The sequence below is a fragment of the Gobio gobio genome (assembly GCF_949357685.1).
Source record: "Gobio gobio genome assembly, chromosome: 22".
Lineage (NCBI taxonomy): Eukaryota > Metazoa > Chordata > Actinopteri > Cypriniformes > Gobionidae > Gobio > Gobio gobio.
In genome coordinates, this window is record NC_137118.1 from 41,289,438 (window position 1) to 41,312,027 (window position 22,590).

General features: G+C 35.1%; 1 protein-coding gene across 2 annotated transcripts; it reads left to right on the plus strand.

Annotated features, from left to right (window-relative positions):
* Positions 1–321: 321 nt before the first annotated feature.
* Positions 322–22,590, plus strand: scarb1 (scavenger receptor class B, member 1). 2 transcript variants are annotated; one of them, XM_079805179.1, is made up of 13 exons: positions 342–755; positions 1,792–1,952; positions 4,302–4,443; positions 7,366–7,569; positions 7,662–7,757; positions 10,171–10,286; positions 10,382–10,548; positions 11,780–11,898; positions 16,776–16,849; positions 16,997–17,048; positions 17,426–17,572; positions 18,400–18,472; positions 20,938–21,757. In XM_079805179.1, the coding sequence occupies exons 1-13, from the start codon at positions 636–638 to the stop codon at positions 20,946–20,948; spliced, it is 1,482 nt and encodes a 493-aa protein (XP_079661305.1). In that variant the 5' UTR covers positions 342–635; the 3' UTR covers positions 20,949–21,757. The 2 variants fall into 2 exon arrangements, with proteins under 2 accessions (XP_079661304.1, XP_079661305.1); XM_079805178.1 differs by lacking the exon at positions 18,400–18,472 and having other exon boundaries at positions 322–755; positions 20,938–22,590.

Consider the following 22,590-nt stretch of genomic DNA (forward strand, 5'->3'; position numbering starts at 1 on the left):
CATATGAGTTATCAGTGTCAAATACTTGTCAAACAAAGATACAATACTCTTATCATGTTCTCTCAGCAGCTCTGTTTGAACATTTATCATACCACTTTCAGGCACTACATCATTTGCTCTGTCAAACATAGGCTAATAGGCTACACCATGTTTTCAATGGCAGGTTTAACGGTCTATCATAAATGTAGTAAAATTATACATATGATCCTGGTAAACATAGCTCTTAAAAGATGCCAAACAAAGCGAATTAGTACATTAGCTCTTCCAGACAGACTCTTATCCCCCATGTCGGAGACATATACTGTATAACTACATTACCCAGAATCCTCTGGCTTATAGGTGGCGCTTTGAGCATCGTAAACATGGTAGTCACTCAGCAAGAGCGCTATAAAATCCGTTCGATCAGAGAGCCGGACTTTAACATCACTCACAGCTGTTATGTGCACGGCCATAAAGCCAGAAGAGCATTATTAACTCAATGACCAGGGTTTTATGGCTTTATCTCGTGTAAGTGATAGTTTGTTCAGCTGTTGAGTGAGGACTGACGCCTGCTTTGAGTGCGCTTTCTGGAAGATTTAACTTTATTGTTCTCAAACCTTAGCATTAATTCATAACGTGAACTGTGTGAAGTAAGGATGGCGGTGTCTAAAACTACACTAGCGATCGTTTTTTTAGTTCTCGGAGGTTTGGCAGTTTTGTTCGGGACTGTCCTTGTGTTTGTTGGACCTATTATAATAGACGATCAAATAGTGAAGGTAAGTTATACACCTCACAGGTGCACGAGGCGCTCTAATCAAACATATTTGCATAAAAAAGTTGAGAAAACCCCGTGTTTTGTCAAAAATCCTTGAACTGAGCTTGAAATGACTTTCTAAAGTTGCTTTGTGCGTTTAAAATGAAATGTATACAGTAATTGGGAACTATTATTAAGTAGGCTGTTTAATAATATAGGCTATAGCCTGATTAAAAATGTGCTACAAGCATACATACTTGAAATAAACAAAGATTAGATAGTTGTGGTAGTCTTAGTTTGTGTGTGTGTTGAGTTATTACGCCTTATTGTTTTCCTTCAGAAGACATGTTGTTTTGTTTTTATGTTAGTGTAGTGTTTTGTTTTTGATTTGTAAATGCTATTTGCTGGGGTGTACTCTTGTATTTTGCCCTGGTGTCATTAAATTAGGCTAATACTTTTATTCAGAAAGGACACCTTCAATTCAAACGTTACGGCAAACATTTATAAAGTGACAAAAGATTTATATTTCAAATAAATTCTGTTCTATTGGACTAACTATTCATCCAAGCATCTGCCCAAAAATGATCTTGGCACAATTGTTTTCAACGTTGATTCTAAGTATTAATAAATGTTTCTTGAGCAGCAAATCAGCATATTAGATTGATTTCTGAAGGATCATGTGACACTGAGGACTGGAGTAATGATCACTGGAATAAACTACATTTTAAACTACATTACAATAGAAAACAGTCAATTCAAATTGTAATAATATTTGCAATTCAGCCTTGAGCAGAAGAGATTTCTTTAAAAAAAAATTGAATTGAGAACTAAGTTCAAAATTACACTTTCCATTGCGACTGTTAATCATCTCTTCTTTAAAAAAATAAATAAAAAATACATGCATGCATACATATTCTATGTCTCCCCTCAATAGGCCATAAGTCTGCATGTAATAATATTGAAGAATTATAAAATATTTTAGGTTAAACTATTTTAAATACAGCATATCACACACACTCTGATCACTAACCATATCTTCATACTTCAAATCCTCACAGAATGTAGAGATAAACCCGAAGAACGAACTCTCCTACACTATGTGGAAGGACATCCCGGTTCCCTTCTTTATGTCTGTATATTTCTTTCATATTATCAATCCTGATGAAATCCTAAAAGGAGAAAAGCCCATGGTGATACAGAGGGGGCCGTATGTGTACAGGTAAGGATTATGTGTCCTTCTTTTTCAGTATAGCTGCTTTGAAACCACATGTATTGTACGAATCGCTAGATCTGACTTGACTGGACATATCATGGCTTTGTTGATGTTCAGACCTGCATGTCCAAGCCCTGTGGCTCTGAAGTTCATGGTAGGTTTGTGTCCAGCGGTTTGTATGCGCATTCTGTCAATTGTCCAGACAGGACCACCATAAAGTCTGTTTTATGTCCCCCTCAGGATATAAAGTGTCCTGTCCATCCCAGAGTGATTTGTAGAAATATATAAGTTTGTGCAATATAACTTGAGTAGGCTTGGTTTGTCAGCACTGGTCAGCATGACTCTAAAAGCATTCCTTTTGTGCACATAACCTGCCCCAACATATACAGTGTGTCTGGATCGGGGTCCGTCTGATGGCCTTTACCTTACTTGAAAGGCTAAATTTAAACTTATTTTTAAAGATAATTAATTTTTTGCCTTGACAAAGATAACTTATTTAATTTGAATGGTGATATTAATTTTTTTTTTTTTTTTAAGAGAATTCTTATTTGGCAGTGACAGTAAAGGCATTAATAATAATAATAATACAAAATATTTCTATAAAAAAAATGCTGTTCTTTTAAACTGTTTTCAATGTTGTTAATAATAATAAATGTTTTTTGACAAGCAATTCAGCATATTATAAGGATTTCTGGAGGATCATGTGGTGATGCTGAAATTTCAGCTTTGATCATAAACTCAAGTTATTTGAAATTGTAATAAAATTTCACAAAATTACAGTTTTTCCTGTTTTATTTTATGAAAGATGCATCCTTCTTGAGCATAAGAGACTTATTTCAAAAACCGCCCCCAAACTTTTAGTTTAAAATTTGTAGTATAAATTTGTGTTGTGATTTTTAAAATGAAAGGATATTTATTAAATCATACTGTCTCTTTTGCAGTATTTTCCACAGCTATTATTTATTTTTATGAACAATTTGACCTATTTTTGTGCATTCACATATTGTTATCCTTTTTCTATTGTTTTATTGTCTTTATTCCCTAATCGGCATCTGTCCATTTTTTTTTATTATTATTGGAGTGGAGCTGTGAGCCTACCCTTGAGCCATGCATACTAGAGCATTTCACTGAGTAAAAACAGGCACAGTGCTGGAACTGAGTACAAGGAAGGTCCACACTTCTGCTCAAAACACAATCTGATTGTCTAACTCTTACAAAAATGATTCTAATCCAAATATTATAATCACAGGCTCTCTCCAGAATTAAAACAACAAGATTCATTATTTTATACACTGCCTGGCCAAAAAGAAAGTCGCTGGATTTAAACAGGCAAATGCTTAAGAGTCTATGATTGGATCATTATTGCAGTGATTATGTTTCTAGCATGTCATATGTTTGGCAACAGTTCTTCTAACCCTAACTGATGGAGTGTGTAGCTTTTCCTTTAAACAACCATGTAGGAAGACGCATCATGGCCATATTCCAGGATGACAATGTCTAGATTCATCAGCTCAAACTGTGAAAGAATGGTTGTGAGGGAGCATGGAGGATCATTTTCACACATGAGTCGGCTCCTCTGAGTCCAGACCTTAAACTCATTGAAAATCTTTGGGATGTGCTGGAGGAGACTTTACACAGTGCTGGACTCTTGCATTGTTAATGCAAGAAAAAATGATGCACCTCTTGATGGAAATAACATCACATTTATTTCCATCAAGATGTGCATACATTTTTGCTCAAGATCTTGGCCATGATGTATCTTCCTACATGGTTGTTTAAGAAATGAAAAGCTACACACTCCATCAACCAAGGTTCGAAGAACTGTTGCCAAACATATAACATGCTAGAAACATAATAATCACTGCAATAATGATCCAGTTTGAGAAAAAGCGACTTTTTCTTTTTTGGATAGGTAGTGTATAATGTTATATTTGATCAATATCAGTAGTGCCTTTAACAGCTATATTTATAGTGATATTTCATGTATGTAGTGTACTTCTGTTGGCATGCTGTTGGACTTTGTACATTTATTGCTTGAAAGTTGTTTTTGGCCAGATCACTTTGTTGTTTTGTCATTGCTTGTTAAATGTGCATTTGTTTTCTCCATCACAGTTATGACTTTTTTTTATTTTTTTATATAGATTAGACTCATGACATGTTTGTGGCATCTTAACTTCAAACAAACCATGCGCTTGCATTTCGCAATCTCAGAGATATTTTTGTGTGGCCATTTTTGCTGACTGAGAACTTCAAAGTTGTTCCTCTAAAAGCTGAATTTTGCAGTGTTTGGATAATTTTACTGCTAATCTCAGCTGGCTAAGTCACATTTTTCTGGTGTTTTGGCATGTTTTTCAGTGAAAAACGCTGGAAGGACAACATCACGTTCCATGACAACAACACTGTTTCGTATAAGGAATTTCGGCAGTATTTCTTCGAAGAGCTCATGTCTGTGGGAGATGAATCCGATGTGGTCACCATCCCTAACATGCTAGTGCTGGTGAGAATTTATGACAAAATATTTAGCCCACCATGTGGGGTTAGGAATTTAAAATCTATTCCCATCCTGGAATTGAATACTTAACCCTCTGGTGCTCTTCGGTCATTTCTGACCGGAAAATGTTCTGTTTTGAAATGTTAAAAATCACAGCGTCATCGGAATGATATGAAACTTGGTGACTTTTCTTGCATTAGGTATGTAAACACACACAAAAAAAATGGGGTCATGATTCGAGCATGCTAATTGGTCGTAAAAAAAAAAGTAGCGTTCATTGTCTTCGGTCATGTTATAAATGACCGACCATAGGAAATGAATAGGAAAACTGCAAAAACACAAAAATTCTCAGAATATTTGTGTGTACAATCTACAAATTGGCCACGATGCTGAAAAAAGTACACAGCAGTAAAGGGGTGACACTCTAAAACATCAAGAGTGTGATATTGACACATCCACTCACACACAAACGCACACTTACACACACACACACACACACACACACACACACACACACACACACACACACACACCTATGAAAAACTGAGCCTATGAACCACATTTAGAATTTTTTAAAATCACAGGTTCATCTGAAAAATATGAAACTTGGTGACTTTTCTAGCATTAGGTATGTTAACACAAAAAGAAATTGAGGGCATGATTCGAGCATGCTAAGTGGTCGTAAAAAAAATACTCCCACTTGTGCTCTTCTGTGAAAAATGACACCATAGGAAATGAATGGGAAATCTGCAAAAACCCAAATTCACAAACAAAATCAATATTTCTAACAAAACAAAACAAAATCTAAAACGTTATAATAAATAGTTTTTGTGTGTGTTTTTTATTTTATTTATTTATTTATTTATTTATTTATTTATTTATTTATTTATTTATTTATATATATATAATTCAAATCCATCAAAAAAAATTATAATTCATTAAATGTGTTGAAAACAGAACTAGGGAATTCTCAAGCCTCTCCATAGAGACCTCTAGTGATTACACCCATGGTTACATGATTTCTTAAATAATTCCAAAAGAGGGCGCTAATCTGCCTTCAATTTTTTTTTTTTGAAGGCCTAGTCTCTATTTTAACCTGAAATACTGCTATAATTGAAATTATATTAAAACAAAACATTTTTTAAAAAATTGTATAATTTTCAATGGCAAAAATAGAACATAATTATTGCATAAATATAAAAAAATACCATCAAATCATCTCAAAATACAAAATTAAAATGAAAAAATATTATTGAAGAAAAATAAATTGCATTGGTTTTACTGGGGTGGAGGAAGTTTAATTTTTAGGTGTCCGGTCACTTATGACCGGGAAGACCACCACTAAACGAAGAGCAGGAAGGTTCACCCAAAAATGAAAATTCTTTAATTAATTCCTTACCCTCATGTCGTTCCAAACCCGTAAGAGAAAAAAAATCCAAATAACGACTTTATTCAACAAGTGCTTGTCCTCCGTCTAGGCCTCAGACGTGAATTCACGAAGCACCACAACGCATGCACGAGAATGACGTAGCCCCTGCGTTCGGGCATCCAGGAAAGGCACACTTTAGCTCCATTTTGAGCACTACGCCAACACCTAAAGCACGATCACTGAAGAATTCAACCGCTTAGATACGGCGCGTCTTCCTCTGCTTTTTTTTTTTCTTCCTCTGATTTTGAAACTGCAGAGTTAATGTGGTCAATGAAGTAAACTACTGTAAGAAACAATCAAGTTTATTACATACTGGAAACCAGGCAATGTATACTATATACTGCCTATTATTTTTTATTATAATACATATTTTATAATAAATAAACATTAAATAAATAAGTTAATTCATTTACATTTATTTATTTAGGAGACACCAATTTTATTTTAGTATAATATTATTAATATAATTTATAGTTTTTATTAATATTCCAAATTAGTTTCATTTATTTTAGTAAAATTGTAATTTTGTTGTGTTTTTGTCAATTACATAATTTTTTAAATATATTTTTTTATTCTATATTGTTTTTATTATATTAACTTCTATTTCTGTTTTAGTACAAGTTAAATTAAATTTAATTTTTTTTTAAATATATTTTTATTTTGATTAACAATGTTTATGGTTTTAGTCTTTAATAAAAAAGCAATTTTGTCATCAAGCTAAAATAATTTATAGCTTTATAAGTTAAAGGTTTTTTTGTCTCCTGCATCTTACTGTTGTATTATCCAGAACAGCAGCACTGAACGTTTTGTGTGAGCTGCGCCCTCTACTGTACATGTGTCAATGTATATTTTTACCTTGGCCTGAGGCTCACTATTTATTTTAATTTTGTTGTGAAAGGGTCTTTCCATTTGCACAAAATATAACTTCTTTTTATTTTTAAAAAACAAAAAAACAAACCCAGCCTAGGGGAGAAAAAGCAATGCAAAAGTACGCATTACTTTTCTTAAAAAGTAGCTAATTAACACAATTAGTTACTTTTTAAGGGAGTAACGCAATATTGTAATGCATTACTTTTCAAAGTAACTTTCCCCAACACTGTTGGATCCGTGCAGCTCTTAAAGTGACAGCAGTCGTATCTTTGTTCAGTTGTATTTATTTGTCTTTAATAATGCTTGAAATTTAAATTAGTTTTTGTGATGGTATTAGGTAAAACCATAAGCAAATGTTCCTTGTGTAAGTGTTCTTTAGCCTGTTGATTTTTGTTCATGGCATTCAGCTACAATAAAATGTTCTGCTATAAGATTTATATAAATGTGAATGATACCCACGTTTTTTTTTTTACCTTATTGAAATCAAAAACCTTACTGAAATTAGGAATCAGAATCGATAAGCAGAAGTGTAATTGGATTCGTTAAAATTCAAACGATACCCAACCCTAGAACCAAATAAAGTAATTGAGAAGAACTTTAACACCACGGTTTTTCGTTCACACTTTCAGGGCGCATCGGTAATGATGGAGAATATGCCGTTTCCTATACGCGTTTTGCTCAGCACCACGTTCAAGACCTTCAACGAGGGACCTTTCTTGACCAAATCAGTAGGAGAACTCATGTGGGGCTACGACAGCAAGTTGGTGGACTTCCTGAACAAATATCTTCCTGGCATGCTTCCATCCACCGGCAAGTTTGGCTTATTTGCTGAGGTGGGTGTTTCCTGTCCATTTAGTTGTCTTGTTACAGTAGCTGGTGTTTTAGCCTCAGCTGATTTTCTTGCTTTGTTTCGCTCCCCATGTAGTTTAACAACTCAAACACTGGACAGTTCACCGTCTTCACGGGCCAAGATGACATCCGGAAAGTTCATAAGGTGGACTCTTGGAATGGCCTGAAAAACGTAAGCCAAATGCATTTTTGGACCATAATAAAACAAAGATGCTAGTTCTGTTCCAAACCTAGTGAACTGCCTACATAGGGCCTGAAACATACACACGTTACATTCTTAAAATGTGTCAGAATGCAATTTCAGGGGTGCAGTAAAAATGGTAGTATTGTGAAGTATTATTACCATTTAAAATAACAGTGATGCATTTTCAGCATCATTACTGTAATCTTCAGTGTCACATGATCCTTCAGAAATCATTCTAATATTCTTACAGATTTGGTGCTCAAGAAACATTTCTTATTATTGTCAATGTTGAAAACAGTTGTGCTGATTAATATTCTTGCATAAACGGATATTTTTTCCAGGATTCTTTATTTAAAATAGAATTATAAAAGTCTTTACTGCCACTTTTCATCATTAGGGGCCAAGCACCTAACCGTTAGCGTTTTTCTTCTTCTTCTTCCGCTCTTGAGTCTATGGCAGCCCATAGAACCGTATGGTAAAAAGTTGTGAAATTTGGCACACTCATAGAGGACAGTCTGAAGTGTCAACATAACAAATTTGGAGTCTCTAACTCAATCCCTCTAGCGCCACCACCAGTCCAAAAATTGACTAATGTTTATGCTAATAACTTTTGAACCATAAGGGCCAGAATTTTTTTTTATTTCCTGTTTCCTTGGCTCAAGACGATTCGATTTCCGAAAAACCTACTTTTACGAACTCGTCCTAGACAGTTCGTCCAATTTTCACAAAAAAATAATCATCTTCCAGATCATCTTCAGACCATGCTGCAAATTCGTCAAATTGTTTTCGATAAACGCGCGAACAAATTTTAAGTAGCGCTTGAGAAAATACACTTAAGGCTATATCTCCGAAACACTTTTTTATTCAAACCAAACTTGGTCCATGTCATCATAAGGCAACCTGAGGCAACATGGAGTGTTGCGACGCAGCGCCACAGATAGAGATACTTCTGATATTTCGCAGAGATACGAAAAATGGCTATTTTTGCCTTATAACTTTTGAACCGTTTGTTCATAAAAGTGGTCTCGTTAGATTCAGGACGTCATGCTGAGTCGTCTGATATCCAATTTTACCATGTCGGCCATTTTGGCTGTCGGCCATTTTGAATTATGTGCTATAATGCTGTATTCTATGAACACATGAACGGATTGTTACGAAACTCAGTATGGGTCATCAGCACGATGCCCTGAAAGAGCCCAAGAAGTTTAGAATAAGCGCCACCCAGTGGAGATAATTTTTTCAAACGCTTATAACTTCGTGTGTGATCGACTTCTTTTCATGGGAGTAACTTTTTTTGTCTCCTGAATCCTTGCCGAGTCCAACGATACCAGACTTGCCAGGTTTCGGCGTATGGTTTGTGCAGCGTTTTAATTTGGTGCTTAAAAAAAATGTTCGAATCTTCGAAACCGCTAGTCCGAACGAGATGAAACCAGCGTCAGAAGTTCAGAAACATTGGTCGAATGGCTAGATGTTAATACCCAAATGTCAAAATATTGATAGTAAGGGGGAGTAAAATCCAATCAAAGTCATGTGTCAGTCATTTTTTATGTTTTTTTCATATAAATGTCTTTAACTCCAAAACGAAATGAGATATTTTCACCAAAATTGACACACACGTGTATGGGCTCACTCCGAGGACACTCATAGACTACAATGCATTTTTCAGCCTTTTTGCCTAAAATCATCTTAAAATGTGTTTAATTGCTCATTGCTGCAGTTGATCTGACACTGCCAGCCATTTTGGCATGTCTTTTCTTCTTCTTTGCACTTGGCACCGATAATGGCTGCTTGCAGCTATATTTTAATGTTTTTTTGCTGGATAAAAGTGGTCATTTCTTTTATAATAACTCTTACTGACACCAAACAATAAATAAGTGTTTAAAAACTACAAACATGGTGGACGTGAGACCAACGGACAAGTAGAGAGGTTCAGATAAAGGGGTTTGATTGAATAATCCTTTTATCTAACCTGACGAAAAGATATTTATTCATGGTTTTCCACATTATATTTAATCTGTAACAGCATTGTGAACTTTTATAAAGATACGTTTGGTTATTAACTTTTAAATGCATCATTATGCAAACACATGAGGAGAGTTCTCTGCATGAAAGACCCACAAATGATAAACGACAGATATTACAATTTTCTCTGCGAGTCTGCGGTAGGAAATGAAATTGAATGGATGGTCGTTAAAGACAAAATAAAGACTCAGTATGTCCCGAAGTTTGCCTTCTCTTCTGCTACACACTCAAAAATATGTACTTTTTCTTCAAAAACAGTACATGCTTTTAGGGCATAGTATAAGTAGGCGAATTGGGAACGGACCACGTAGTGTTATATAACGGAAGTGATATTCTGTATGCAAATCTGTAGCAAAGGATCTTTGTTTTATTGGTGCAGGTGGATTACTGGAGGTCTGAACAGTGTAACATGATCAATGGGACAGCGGGCCAAATGTGGCCTCCGTTCATGACCACGGAGTCGACCCTGCCCTTCTACAGCCCTGATGCGTGCAGGTAAACTCTCAGACTTATGCCCTCCATAAGATAATGCGTGTTTAAAGACTGTATGGTTTCTAAGGGCAGGTTTTGTGGCAATTCTCCAATCTCAGGTCCATGGAGCTGGTGTTCCAGAGGACGGGTGTGTCACGTGGCATTCCCGTGTACCGCTTCGTGGCCCCAAAGACTCTTTTTGCGAATGGTGTGGATTATCCTCCCAATGAGGGCTTCTGTCCGTGCCGGCAGTCCGGCCTGCTCAACGTCAGCAGCTGCAGACACAGTGAGTCTCTGATCCAGGCGTCACACGGCTGCCACTGCAGTCACACACACTAGTGTCAAATGTGCTGTAAATCAGTAAATATTGTGTGTTCATACAGTTGTTGTTTTTTTTTTAGCCATAAGAAAATCATAATGTGGCCCTTTTTTTGCCCTTACTGTCATTGTTTTGATTTTAATTTTAAAGAGAACTCTTTATATCTTTCATATTTTTTTCTTTTCTTTCTCTTGTTTTTTTTTTATACTTCCCCCCCACCCTTTACTTTTCATTTTCTTACCCTTTTCTCTTGTTCTTTTTCTTACCACCTTCTTTACCATCTTTTGTTTTTAACCTTCCTTTTTTGCTTTTCTGTTCTTCATTTTCTGTTTTAATTTTTAAACCTTTTTTCCCTCTTTCACATTCACTCTTTTTTTTACCTTATCTATTTTGCTTTCTCTTTTTGTCCTACCCTTTCCTTTTCCTTTTTTTTTTACCCTTTTCTCTTGTTCTTTTTCTTACCACCTTTACCATCTTTTGTTTTTTTCCTTCCTTTTTTTGCATTTCTGTTCTTAATTTTTTTTTAAATTTGAAACTTTTTTTCCCTTTATCTTTCACATTATTTTATTTAATTTTTTCTTTCTTTTCTTTCTCTTTTGTTTATTTACTATATCTATTTACTATATTCTTTTCTCTTTTCCCTACCTTTTCATTTTCTTACCCTTTTCTTTTATCTATTCGTCTCTTTTCTGGTCTCTTCTCATTTCTTTTATTTTTGTACTTTCTTTTACATCTTATTTTACCTTCCTTTTTTGCTTTTCTGTTCTTCATTTTCTCTAATTTTTTTTAATTTCTCCTTTTCTTTTTTACCCTTTTATCTTATTCTTTTTCTTACCACCTTCTTTACCATCTTTTTTTTTACCTTCCTTTTTTGCATTTCTGTTCTTAATTTTTTTTTTATTTGAATCTTTTTTCCCTTTTATCTTTCACATTATTTTCTTTCTTTCTCTTTTGTTTATTTACTATTTATCTATATACTATGTATATCTATTTACTATATTCTTTTCTCTTTTCCCTACCCTTTTCATTTTCTTACCCTTTTCTTTTCTCTATTTATTTTGTAACCTTTTTTTCTTTTTCTATCTTTTCTTATCTTACCTTTCTTTCCTTTTCTTTATTTTTTTTCCTTATCTATTTTTCTTTTATTTTTGGCCTTTATGTCTTTAATCTTTTTTTTTTCTTTCCCCTCATATCTCAGATTCCCCTGTGTTCATTTCCCATCCACACTTTTTTGAGGCTGATCCCGTCCTTTTGGAGACTGTCAACGGATTGAGCCCAAATGAAGATGATCATGGACTTTTTATCGATATCCACCCGGTAAGAAATCCAGGCACACAGAAACGCATAACATGTAACCTTGCTATTGGGAACTACTTAATATAATTACATGGAATTTTCTAGTACTTATTCTTTCTAGGAATAAAAGTATTTGCCACACCTGTATAGTTCTAAATTATTATACAATTTGTCACTTGGAGAAAGCAAACAAAATGAACAACCAGATGCATGTTTCTTCCTCGTCAGGTGACTGAGCAAGTTTAGAACTTTATCTCTCAAGGTTATTGATTATCGGTTGTTGTTATGACTCAAAAAAAACGTAACATCTTTATCTCTGAAATTGGCCATAAATGTGAAATTGGTCCTTATGTCTTATCTAAATTTGTTGCATAAACACCTGATTTTATGTCTTCCTCTAACTGTGTCATAACCACTTTTTCAACCTATTTTCAAGAGCGCATTGTACCATGCAGGGCAGGACTGAGGGCCCCTGGGCTTGAGTTTATGTTTGGGGCCCTTCCTACGCTACAAATGACCTCAACTAGAATATCATTCTGGAGTAGCACAAAATACAGAATTTTAATATTAATTGTTCTAAGAACCTCAAAAGCATATGCAACATGCCTAGCCTACAGTACAATAAAGTCAGAGATAAACAGTATTTTTAAATTTAGTGTCATATCTGTGTCCTCTAATGTCAGAATTCAGTCAGAATAAAAAGACGTATGGCTGCCAGTGAAACCAAACTCAATAAAATACATCTTTGGATTTACACATACATTTACATTTATTCATTTAATTGATTAATTTTGCATACCGTTTAATGCAGCTCAGACATGAATGGATTTACACAGCAATTAAAATGGCATAAATTAAGAGATTACGGTTTCAAATATAAATTTTTTATTGTAGAAATATTAAATGATTGAAAAAATGAAATGGGCTACTTTTAAAATATTTTAAACTAAAACCTAGTTGGCAATCAAACGAATGTAAGCGGGTAAAGGTGGGCCGTGGTAGTTTCAACTTTGGTTTGATAATAAGATTATGTTCATTACTGCCATTAAACCATTACAACATCTGATAAGCTAATTGGAAATTACGGTTATCGTGACCTTTATGATGTTTGTATACCTCTCAGCAACTGAATGTCCCATTATAAACAAGATTAAGATTTTAAAGGTATGCTCTTTTTACATTGTGACTAAAGGTTTTCTGATTACATGCATTTTTTAGGTTCAAATATTCGTGACTAGTGCTGTGGTTTATTGGGGGTTAAGCATAGCTGGAAATCTGACATTTGACACTTTGTTGGTTAGTTAATTTGGTTTTGCATTAAATTTTGCGAACTGAGCACACTATTGATGTTAGATGTGAAACTCCTCATGTCTGCATCCGTGGGCCTTTTGCAACACAGGTAGTTTGATAAGAGAAACTCCACTTTATGACTTCTGATTAGTTGGAGATACAGATTACAGACACAGCTTTGTGTCGCTAAATTTAACAGAATTGCACAATCCCGAGTCCCGACACACTTCTTGACTGGCTGTTGATCTGGTTGCAAAATTTGATGGCTATCTCATCGTCCTCCCTTCATCTGTTTTCAAGACATTTTTCTGAAACCGCTGCGGGGTTGAACGTCTGGGACGAATTCACAGTAATGGATTCAATGGATCAGGCATCATGCTAAATTGTCACGAACACAGCTCTTTCATTGGTTTCAGTGTTTTCTGTTGGAGCAAAGGCATTTCTGCTCATAAGTCCAACATTGATTCTGCGCCCCCCAAAAATTATGATTTTATGCTTTCAGTAGAGTACAGTTAAGTTCTGTTTCATTCGTTTTACTGTCTAAATCAATTCGGCAGATTTTTTCCCCAGTTATTTTTCAAAATAACGGATTCTGCCTGTGTCGGGTCAAGGTGAAATTTGACTGGATTGAAAGATGTTGTGATTTTTGTATGATTGTATAATGCATGTTCTGTACTTGGCCTGTACGTTCACGGTTTTAATCCCCTCATTAGTTCTAGTTTATTTTTAACGGTCTAGCAGTGTGACAAATTATTTTAGTACAAATTTTCCCACTCTTTCTCAATTCATATGGTCCTAAAACTGCATGTGGAAGTACCGCCGCAGGACATGCCAACTTTATTTCATGGCAACTACCATATGCAACTTCTAACCAAATTATGTATTCAAGGTATAAATTGTAGTATGTTTGTTCCCTGGGAATCAAACCCATGACTTTGGAGTTCCTAGTGCCATATTGTAGTTCATAACCCTTTCATAGTGCTAAAATTCATATTCTTCCTTTTGAGGTTGTAGAAGCCTTGTTGGTATTTGGAACTTCTGATCATCTCGCAGTAAATCAGTGCCTTTCACTTCAAAAGATTATATATTAGTGTATATATAACTGCTCATAAATATCAGATGTTGAGAAACCAATCAAGTGAGCAGTTCTAATAGTCACTCTTCAGGTCGTTTTATGACTTCATCTTTAGCCTGTTCTACTTCATAAACATTTCTTGATGTTTTCAGAGAAAGTACACTTTCAAAAGTTTGAGGTCAATTTTTTTTTTCTTTTGAAAAACGAATACTTTTATTGAGCAAGGATGCATTAAACTGATCAAAAAAGTCAGTAAAGACATTTATAAAATTTCAGTTTTCAATTTTAAATGATATTCCTTTGAACTTTCTGTATTTTTTTTAAATTATTTTTTATATTTTAAATGGTTGTGCTACTTAATATTTAGTATTTGGCACATTTTCAACATTCATAATAATAATAATAATAAATGTTTTTCGAGCATCAAATCAGCATATTAGATTGATTTCTGAAGGATCATGTGACACTGAAGACTGGAGTAATGATGCTGAAAATTCAGCTTTACATCACAGGAATAAATTACATTTTGAAATATATATTCAAGTTATTTTAAATTGTAATATTTCACAATATTTCTGTTCAAATAAATTCAGCCTTGGTGAGACTTCTTTCAAAACATTATAGTAATTTTATCGACCCCAAACTGTTGAATGTCATAGTGTATGCTTTATGTTGAAAAATTCTTTAATTATGCTTTTACATTTAATTTTCATCCAGGTTTGAATTTCAGGGATTTATGCATTGGATATTTTAGTTTATTTACTTGTTAATCAGGAATGTATCTTCTGGTTAACTTCGGTTTATACATTTTTTTTTTTTTATTAAGTCACCAAAGATCAGGGCCGTGCACAGACATTTTGAGGGGCAGTGGCCCAAACCAAATAAAGGGGCACTGAGGTGGGGTTGGGGGTGAGGATTGGGCGTTAGTCAATACAAATTATTCCTCTTACTCTTACTATTCCTTTACTGCCTGTAACTCTCTGATTTGGCTGATGCTCAGTGGGCTATCCCTCACTCTCTGAGCCCAAATATTTTCTCATGACCATAGATGACACACAATCTCATCTCAGCACTTTTGGTGAATGACTATGCTATTTTAATTTTGTCATTTCATCTGAATATCAATATTTGTGAGATTTAGTCAGTCAAAACAGTTTTAATCTAATTTTGTGTCTCTCGAAAATAGTGATCTGGCATTGTATTATGTTGAATATCAATTTTTTGTTGTTGTTAATTTTGGATTTGTGGAGTAAATGTTATAGCTTTTATTTTGAAGTAAAAAGATAAAATTAGACCCTTGGGGTAAGATGACCCAGCCATATTTGGCACAGAAGGCATGCTATTACTGGTGTTATTGTTGTTCAATTTAATACTGAAATTAACAGGGTTATTATTTAATATTTTCATGAATTGGATGTACATTTCAAGCATCTTCACTTTCATTGAAACTTATAGGTTAATTGAGTGAATTCTATTATGACAAAATCTGTTATGTCTTTTTTTATGACATCTTCAATTAAAATATGGGCAATCAAATAAGTAAATATTCATATGCTTGTACATAAGTCATAAAACAATTTCACCTTTCAGATGAAGCTCTTTTTCTGTTATCAGTTATTCAATTATTCTACTAAATTGTCAAAATAATATTTTATTTTGCATTTTACATTAATGACACTTTACATATACATACATGGTAATAAGAATTATATCAAAAGTAATTTCTACATTCTGGAACAGTTTATGGGGTGGGGGATGGGTAAACGTATGTGTTATATTTTAATAATATAATATAATATAATATAATATAATATAATATAATATAATATAATATAATATAATATAATATAATATAATATAATATAATATAATATAATATAATATAATATAATATAATATAATATAATATAATATAATATAATATAAACAAAAACAAAGTGTGCCATCAACAGCAAAGCAAATTGTTATTTGTATTGGATCAGATCTGGTACAAAAATTTGATTAGACAAGAATTCTAGTTCTCTTTCAAACATGGATTTTGTTAACACTATAAGAAGACCAGGAGCAAAATATTACAGACAGAAATACAAAAACAAACTACCAAAATACTAATTCCGTGGGGATCAACCACTGTCTATAGGCTAATGTGGATTCTAATGCATACTGTTAATGCAACGACATTCTGGAACTGTCATCTCCGCTTTCCAGATAGCGCATTGACTCGGGAAAACACGGAGCGTATTCACGGAATCGGCGGATCTTTAGTGGAGGGATAACAGAATGCTTTTAGCGGGGATGGTAGCGAGGGGGGGGCACCTCAGCTGATGAGGGTAGAGGGGCAGTGGCTCTAGCCACCGAGCCACACCCCTGTGCACGGCCCTGCCAAAGATCCACATCGCTATTAATAATAGATCAAGTTTTTAAAAACGTGCTGAAATTCTCTTCCCGAGTGAAAATACATTTCGTGAATGAATCTCTTAGAGTGGTGACATAACACATGCAACAGTTTTTCATCGAAGGCTTTGTATTACAGGAGACTGGAGTGCCGATGAACGTTTCCATACGGCTGCAGCTCAACCTGCTCATGAAGAGAGTTTCGGGCATCTCGTAAGTACAGCACAAATACAGTAGGTCAACAGTCATGACGCTCTGAGGTCCAGTTGTTGTGAAACGTGTTTGTTTTTGAAGGCAGCACTGTTCTGTACTGTCTCTCCCATGGACTCATTTCTGTGTGCTGTGGTTTGCTCGTTTCAGAGAAACAGGAAAGATAACGGAGGTGGTGATGCCCATGATCTGGTTTGAAGAGGTAAGGGAAAACAATTGCACAATTACTCATAATGCCCTAAAAGTCCCCAGCAAGTGTTAAAATGGCTTAAATGTGCCTAAATACACATTTAGTTTCACATCTCAAATTCTCAATTATTTTTATAATTACAGACACTTAATATTCAGTAATATTATCAATTTGATTGCATTGACGCTATTGGATGAAAACAACTTGAACTATATTGCGCTGGATAATGACTTGTCTTCTGTAGAGCTGCTTTACAGCTGAATCTACTATTTCTTCATAATTAATGGACTTTGCAGCATTCACACTGTTATTGAACTAAACTGAATCAACATTGAACTAAGGAATTGCGTCACAGCTTGCATTGTCTACATTTCTGTCTTCTTTCTCAGAGCGGCTACATTGATGGTCCTGTTCTCAAAACGTTCCGCACTAATCTGGTGGTGCTGCCCATGGTCATGGAGTACATGCAGTACATCTTCATCGGTCTCGGACTCGCAACCATTTTGGGAGCCGTGATATTATACCACTGCGACAAGGTATGTACTGCACTTTTTATGCATGCTGCCTATGCAGTGTTTTACTAATATTGTTTTGATTCAAAGTGTGTATGTTTGTGTGAGTGCGTGTGCAAGAGAGATTTGGAGAGGAAGTGGGTTTACATGATGTGAAGCAAATGTGGTCTAGTGTTTAAGCGTGTCTGAGGAGGGAAAGTTTAGCATAAGAACCCAAAAGCACTTTTAACGTTCCTCTATCACTCCACTCTAACACTCTGCATGGGCTTAGATGGTTTAAAGTGCACAATTTGCATGGTTTGTCTTACAGAAAGCCAGGAGAAAGCCTTCTCTCACACAAGGGGTCAGCACTAAGTTATATATATATATATATTCAAAAACAAAAAAATTACAATGAGAATTACAATCAAAAAAGTGTTTATGCATGTAATTGTTCCAAATTTCTTAACCATCGTTTGATTGTTTACAATGTCATTGGAATAAGCAAAGACCGATCAACCTTAAATGTAATGTTGCTGCTTTGAAAAAATGAAAAGCCAGCGTGAGATGATCCCCGTCAGAAATGAATCTTATTGCACAAGTTTTATTATAAAAATGTGAGAATCAAGTTTCAACGCATGTGATTTAACAACTGCACGATCATGTTCATCTTGCATGCTCCCACCCCATTACAATCACTGACACACTTCATGCATGCGTCGCGGCGCACGAGCACTACGGGCCGTTGAAATTCCCTTCAGTTTTTGATGATCAACACTGTCACTGTGTCCAATAATCAACCTGAAGATCACTGGCTCCAAATCACTGTCACTGCCCACCTGATGTTCAATGAGGTCTGGTTATTCTTTTAGGAAAGCGTAAAAGATACAAAAAACGACCCCACCAATGAGACGCAGGATGAAAAATGTAACATGAACGACACAGGTGGGTTTTTGGCTCAGACATGCCTCTTCTCAAACTCTTCTTCTGCAGGTGGGACGTTTTTTGGAGTCACACAAGCACATTGAAGTGAACGCAACACCTCTTTCACTCACATGTACCTTTTATAGTCACTGTAACCATTTCATCTGCTTCACTGATCTGTCCATCATAACTGCAAACAAAGCTCTGATGAATGTTCCTTCTAATTTGTTTGCTTTCTGAGCAAAACCAAGTGTGTCGCACACGTCCTGAAAATTGAAGCCAAAACATTTTGATCACCCCCTCCCCAGGTGGCTGGCTGCAGTATCCGTCATAAACCCCGCCCTCTCAGTGTATTCAAATAGGATGCGTCACGCGAGCCAAACTAACGATCCAATTACACTTCATATCATTTTGGTTTCTGTCTTTTTAGGTAGTATTCATCACGCTGACATATGAATAAGTTATTCCAATAAGTTAGGTTTTAGTTAGTTATTAGATGCTTTTTAAACGGGGTGTAATGTCATGATTGACAGCTGTGCTTGCGATTCGACTCTGGCTCCAAATGACGTAATTGACCTATCGTTAAGCCCTTCCCCTTGAATGCAGATGAGCCAATGGCAGTTGAGTATCAGATAGGTCAACTGGTAACAACCATTTCTGGGATGTTTTGGCTTCATTTTTCGACAGTGGAGGGAAGTTGAGAAGCTACCGGAGTAAAAACATCTCTTATAACGGAGCTGTGCAGAAAACACAAATTGCTACATCATGCAGTTGCAACTTGTAACTGTAAGGTGCTGTTTCTGTTTTACTTGACCCTTGATTTAATTGAAAGGCCCCCTGAAATCAGAATTGAAGTTTTTTAGCTTTTAGTATGACTATGTTAGCCTTAAGGTTTTGAATAAGCTGGTGTGTTCCAAAACAATGACAAAATTCGCATTTAGGAGATATAAGCATTCAAAACTTACAATCTCTCACTTCCGTTAAAATGAATCACAGATCTTGATGGCATCATTGCAGACTTCACCTTCTCATCAGATCTTCTGTCCAATCAAATGCTCTAGAATCTGAAGCGCCCGCCCCCTACACTATAAATAGACGCTGAAGCTGCGGCTGAAATCTGTCAGCTGTTCACACATTTACTATTTTCTACATGGTGAATGGCACATGGTGCACTATACATGCGATGGGAAAGGATTCAGACAGTGTAAAAATGCTTTCAGTTGAGGTGAATGAAGTCTGGTTTCATGTTACTATCACGCGCACCGCCGCAGCGCACACACATAGTCTAGATCAGAGCCGCTGACTAGACACGAGAGCGCAGCGCAGATCATTGGCGCGAGTCCACGTTTACAACAATACATACGTACATGCCTTTTTTCAGTTATCCGGGAGTGATGCACGGTCACGTGCTGCCAAGATGGCGACGGCCGGCTCCACCCACTTTTAGACTTTGTTTTGGCTTAATTTTATCCGAAATGACGTCACATTTGTTCGTTCTTCGATTTGGCTTGAAGTATATTGTGGCCTTTACTATGCCAACACTCTGAGAGTTGCCATGACAGAAATCCTATTTCTGAAAACATAATTTTTGGTAACTTTTTTTAGTAACTGAATTAAAGTTAAGCACATTTTTTGGTTACCTAAGATTTTTTTAAAAATTGTAGTACCGTGCTCTTAAACTCAAATTAAACAGGTTGTTTGTGACAACCATGTTTTTTTTTTTTTTTTTTTTTTTTTGCATGGTCAATTATTGTCTACAAACAACTTTTGAGGATTATTTTATTCATTTGTATACCAAGGGTTTTATAATGGCAAGGATCCATAAATGTGGCAATCCCTTTGTGAGACGAATTCTTATTAAACTTATAATATGCTCAAATTGAAGCATTTCAACTGAGACTATCACTGAAACACACACACACAAAATCAATTTTAACCGTGCTGCGCTAACCATCCGTTTTGTCCCGACACTTGTAAACTTAGTAGGGAAATAATTACATTAGACAGCATGGTGTTTGTCTGTACAGAGGACAAACTGAGTGATTGATGATATGTAAGCATGGGTAGAGCATTTTACTAAAAAGAAATGGTTCCCTTTTTTTTCTCGCTCTCTTTTTACACAAATACTTTAAATAAAAGCAAAACTCCAATAGAGTGGCTCCAGATGTTAACCAACACATGGTAAAGTCCTTGGTACTTAGCCTTTTTTATTTTATTTAAATGATAAAAACAAGGATGCAACTTTTTTTTTAATGTTGTACATGTACTTTATACTGCCCCCCCTCCCCAGTTTATACTTTAATGTATATTGGTTATTTTCCTGAAAATCAGACTTGATTAAAAAGCATTTATTTATTAAAGATGCAACTTACAGATGAAGATTTTTATATCATCTTGTAAGTTGTTTAGTGGAGACATTTTAATTTTGGTGAGGAATTTGTTTGTGGTTTTGCATTTGTACTAACTTGTCTTTTTTCCTCTGGCAGGTAAAAAGTAAGATGTGTGGCCAGCCCTGCACAGATGTGGATCCATCCAGCTCAGCCAGTGAAAAGACTCCATTACTACAGGCCCCAACCAGCTAGAGCCACTATCCACACTGCAGCTCACTTTAATTATAAACTCAAAATCCCACAATCCACTGGGCAACAAATAAAATGTATTTTATGAAGTGTTGTGGTTGAATGAATGGACTGGATCCAGAACAGACCATCAAGAGCAGGATTATGAACTCTTTTGAGGGGCTTCTTGTGTGTTTTTGCACAGCAGTTGGGTCTAAAGTGCTCTGTGGGGTCAATAGGCTACTATTTACTTTCAAAATATATATTGGGTATGAAAAAGTGATCAGCATCTATGCAAGGGTAGTGTTTTTTGTTGTTGGTGACCCTTTTAAAGTAAATAATGGACAGTATACTAGACAATGCATTTTCAAATGGTGCATTCGTATAGTCTATGCATAAAAAGACTAAATGGTCAAAAAAACCTTACTTCCTCAGAGGGAAAAAATGTATTCGACATTTAACCTTTATCTTGTAAATAAGGAAGGCCTTTGAACACTTTGCCATTGAATGAAATATCCTCTGAAAGCAGAAAAAATGCTGAGCTAACATTTCTTGGTATGCTGAATACACATGTTCCTTGTATTCTGTTTGTAAAGCCATTTGTATTTGATGTAAAAAAAAAAAAATCTTTAATGTGTCATTGTTTGCGTTCTCTTAATTGTTGTTCAGTGTTAAATGAAATGGGATTATTTTTTAAGTTTTAAAGTTTATTTGTGACAAATAAAACTAGAATTTATAAAGTGTACTTAAAAAAACGAAAATGAGTCGGGGTTTTTAGCCGCCATTTTAAAATCGCAGTTCTTTTTACCACCGCAAGATGGCAGGAGCGAGCAACAGCACAGCGTCAGGCGACGCCGGTTTTGTGTTGAATCGAGTCATTCTTTGGTCTTGTGGAAAATCATTTATTTTGTTTATGTTAATAATCTAACAGGTTTCATTTATTTAATGTTTGATTACTGCGTAGCAGAGCGCTGTTGAAAAAATGCTCAAATCTTGGCAAACGTGTCGCTGAAGAGTTCCTGATGTGAGTTTTTACAGAGTCAAATTATTTTACATCCGTGAACAGAAAATGTTATGTTCAGATTAACTTAACTGTTTGTCTAAGGCCCCGGAGAACTCAGTGCCATACTTAGTAATTTCAGAATTTGCCTTATATTATTTTCCCGTCAAAATTGTTTTTCTTACATAGCCTAAGTTTGTTAAATCTCAGGTAAATATGTTATTGAAAATGTAACCCTATAAAGCCGAATGTATCACATTTGATACATGGATATCTAAGGCCTTTACATTATCAAGACTGCTGTTTTTTGTATTTATTTATTTTACAAAGTAAATATTTTAATAGTCTGTTACACTATTATAAAGATCCTCACTAGTATACATTAAGCTATCAGAATTTAATCTTACTTTTTGGGGAAAATAAATAACATCTGCACTGAATTGCATATTTTTTCTCAGTTTGGGCCTCTGAATATTTTTCCTTCTCCAGTGTAAGCTCCATATTCTTATTAATCATACTATATGGGCCATACAAGCCTGATGTAACAACATACAAAACATAAAATATGTCAATATGCCATT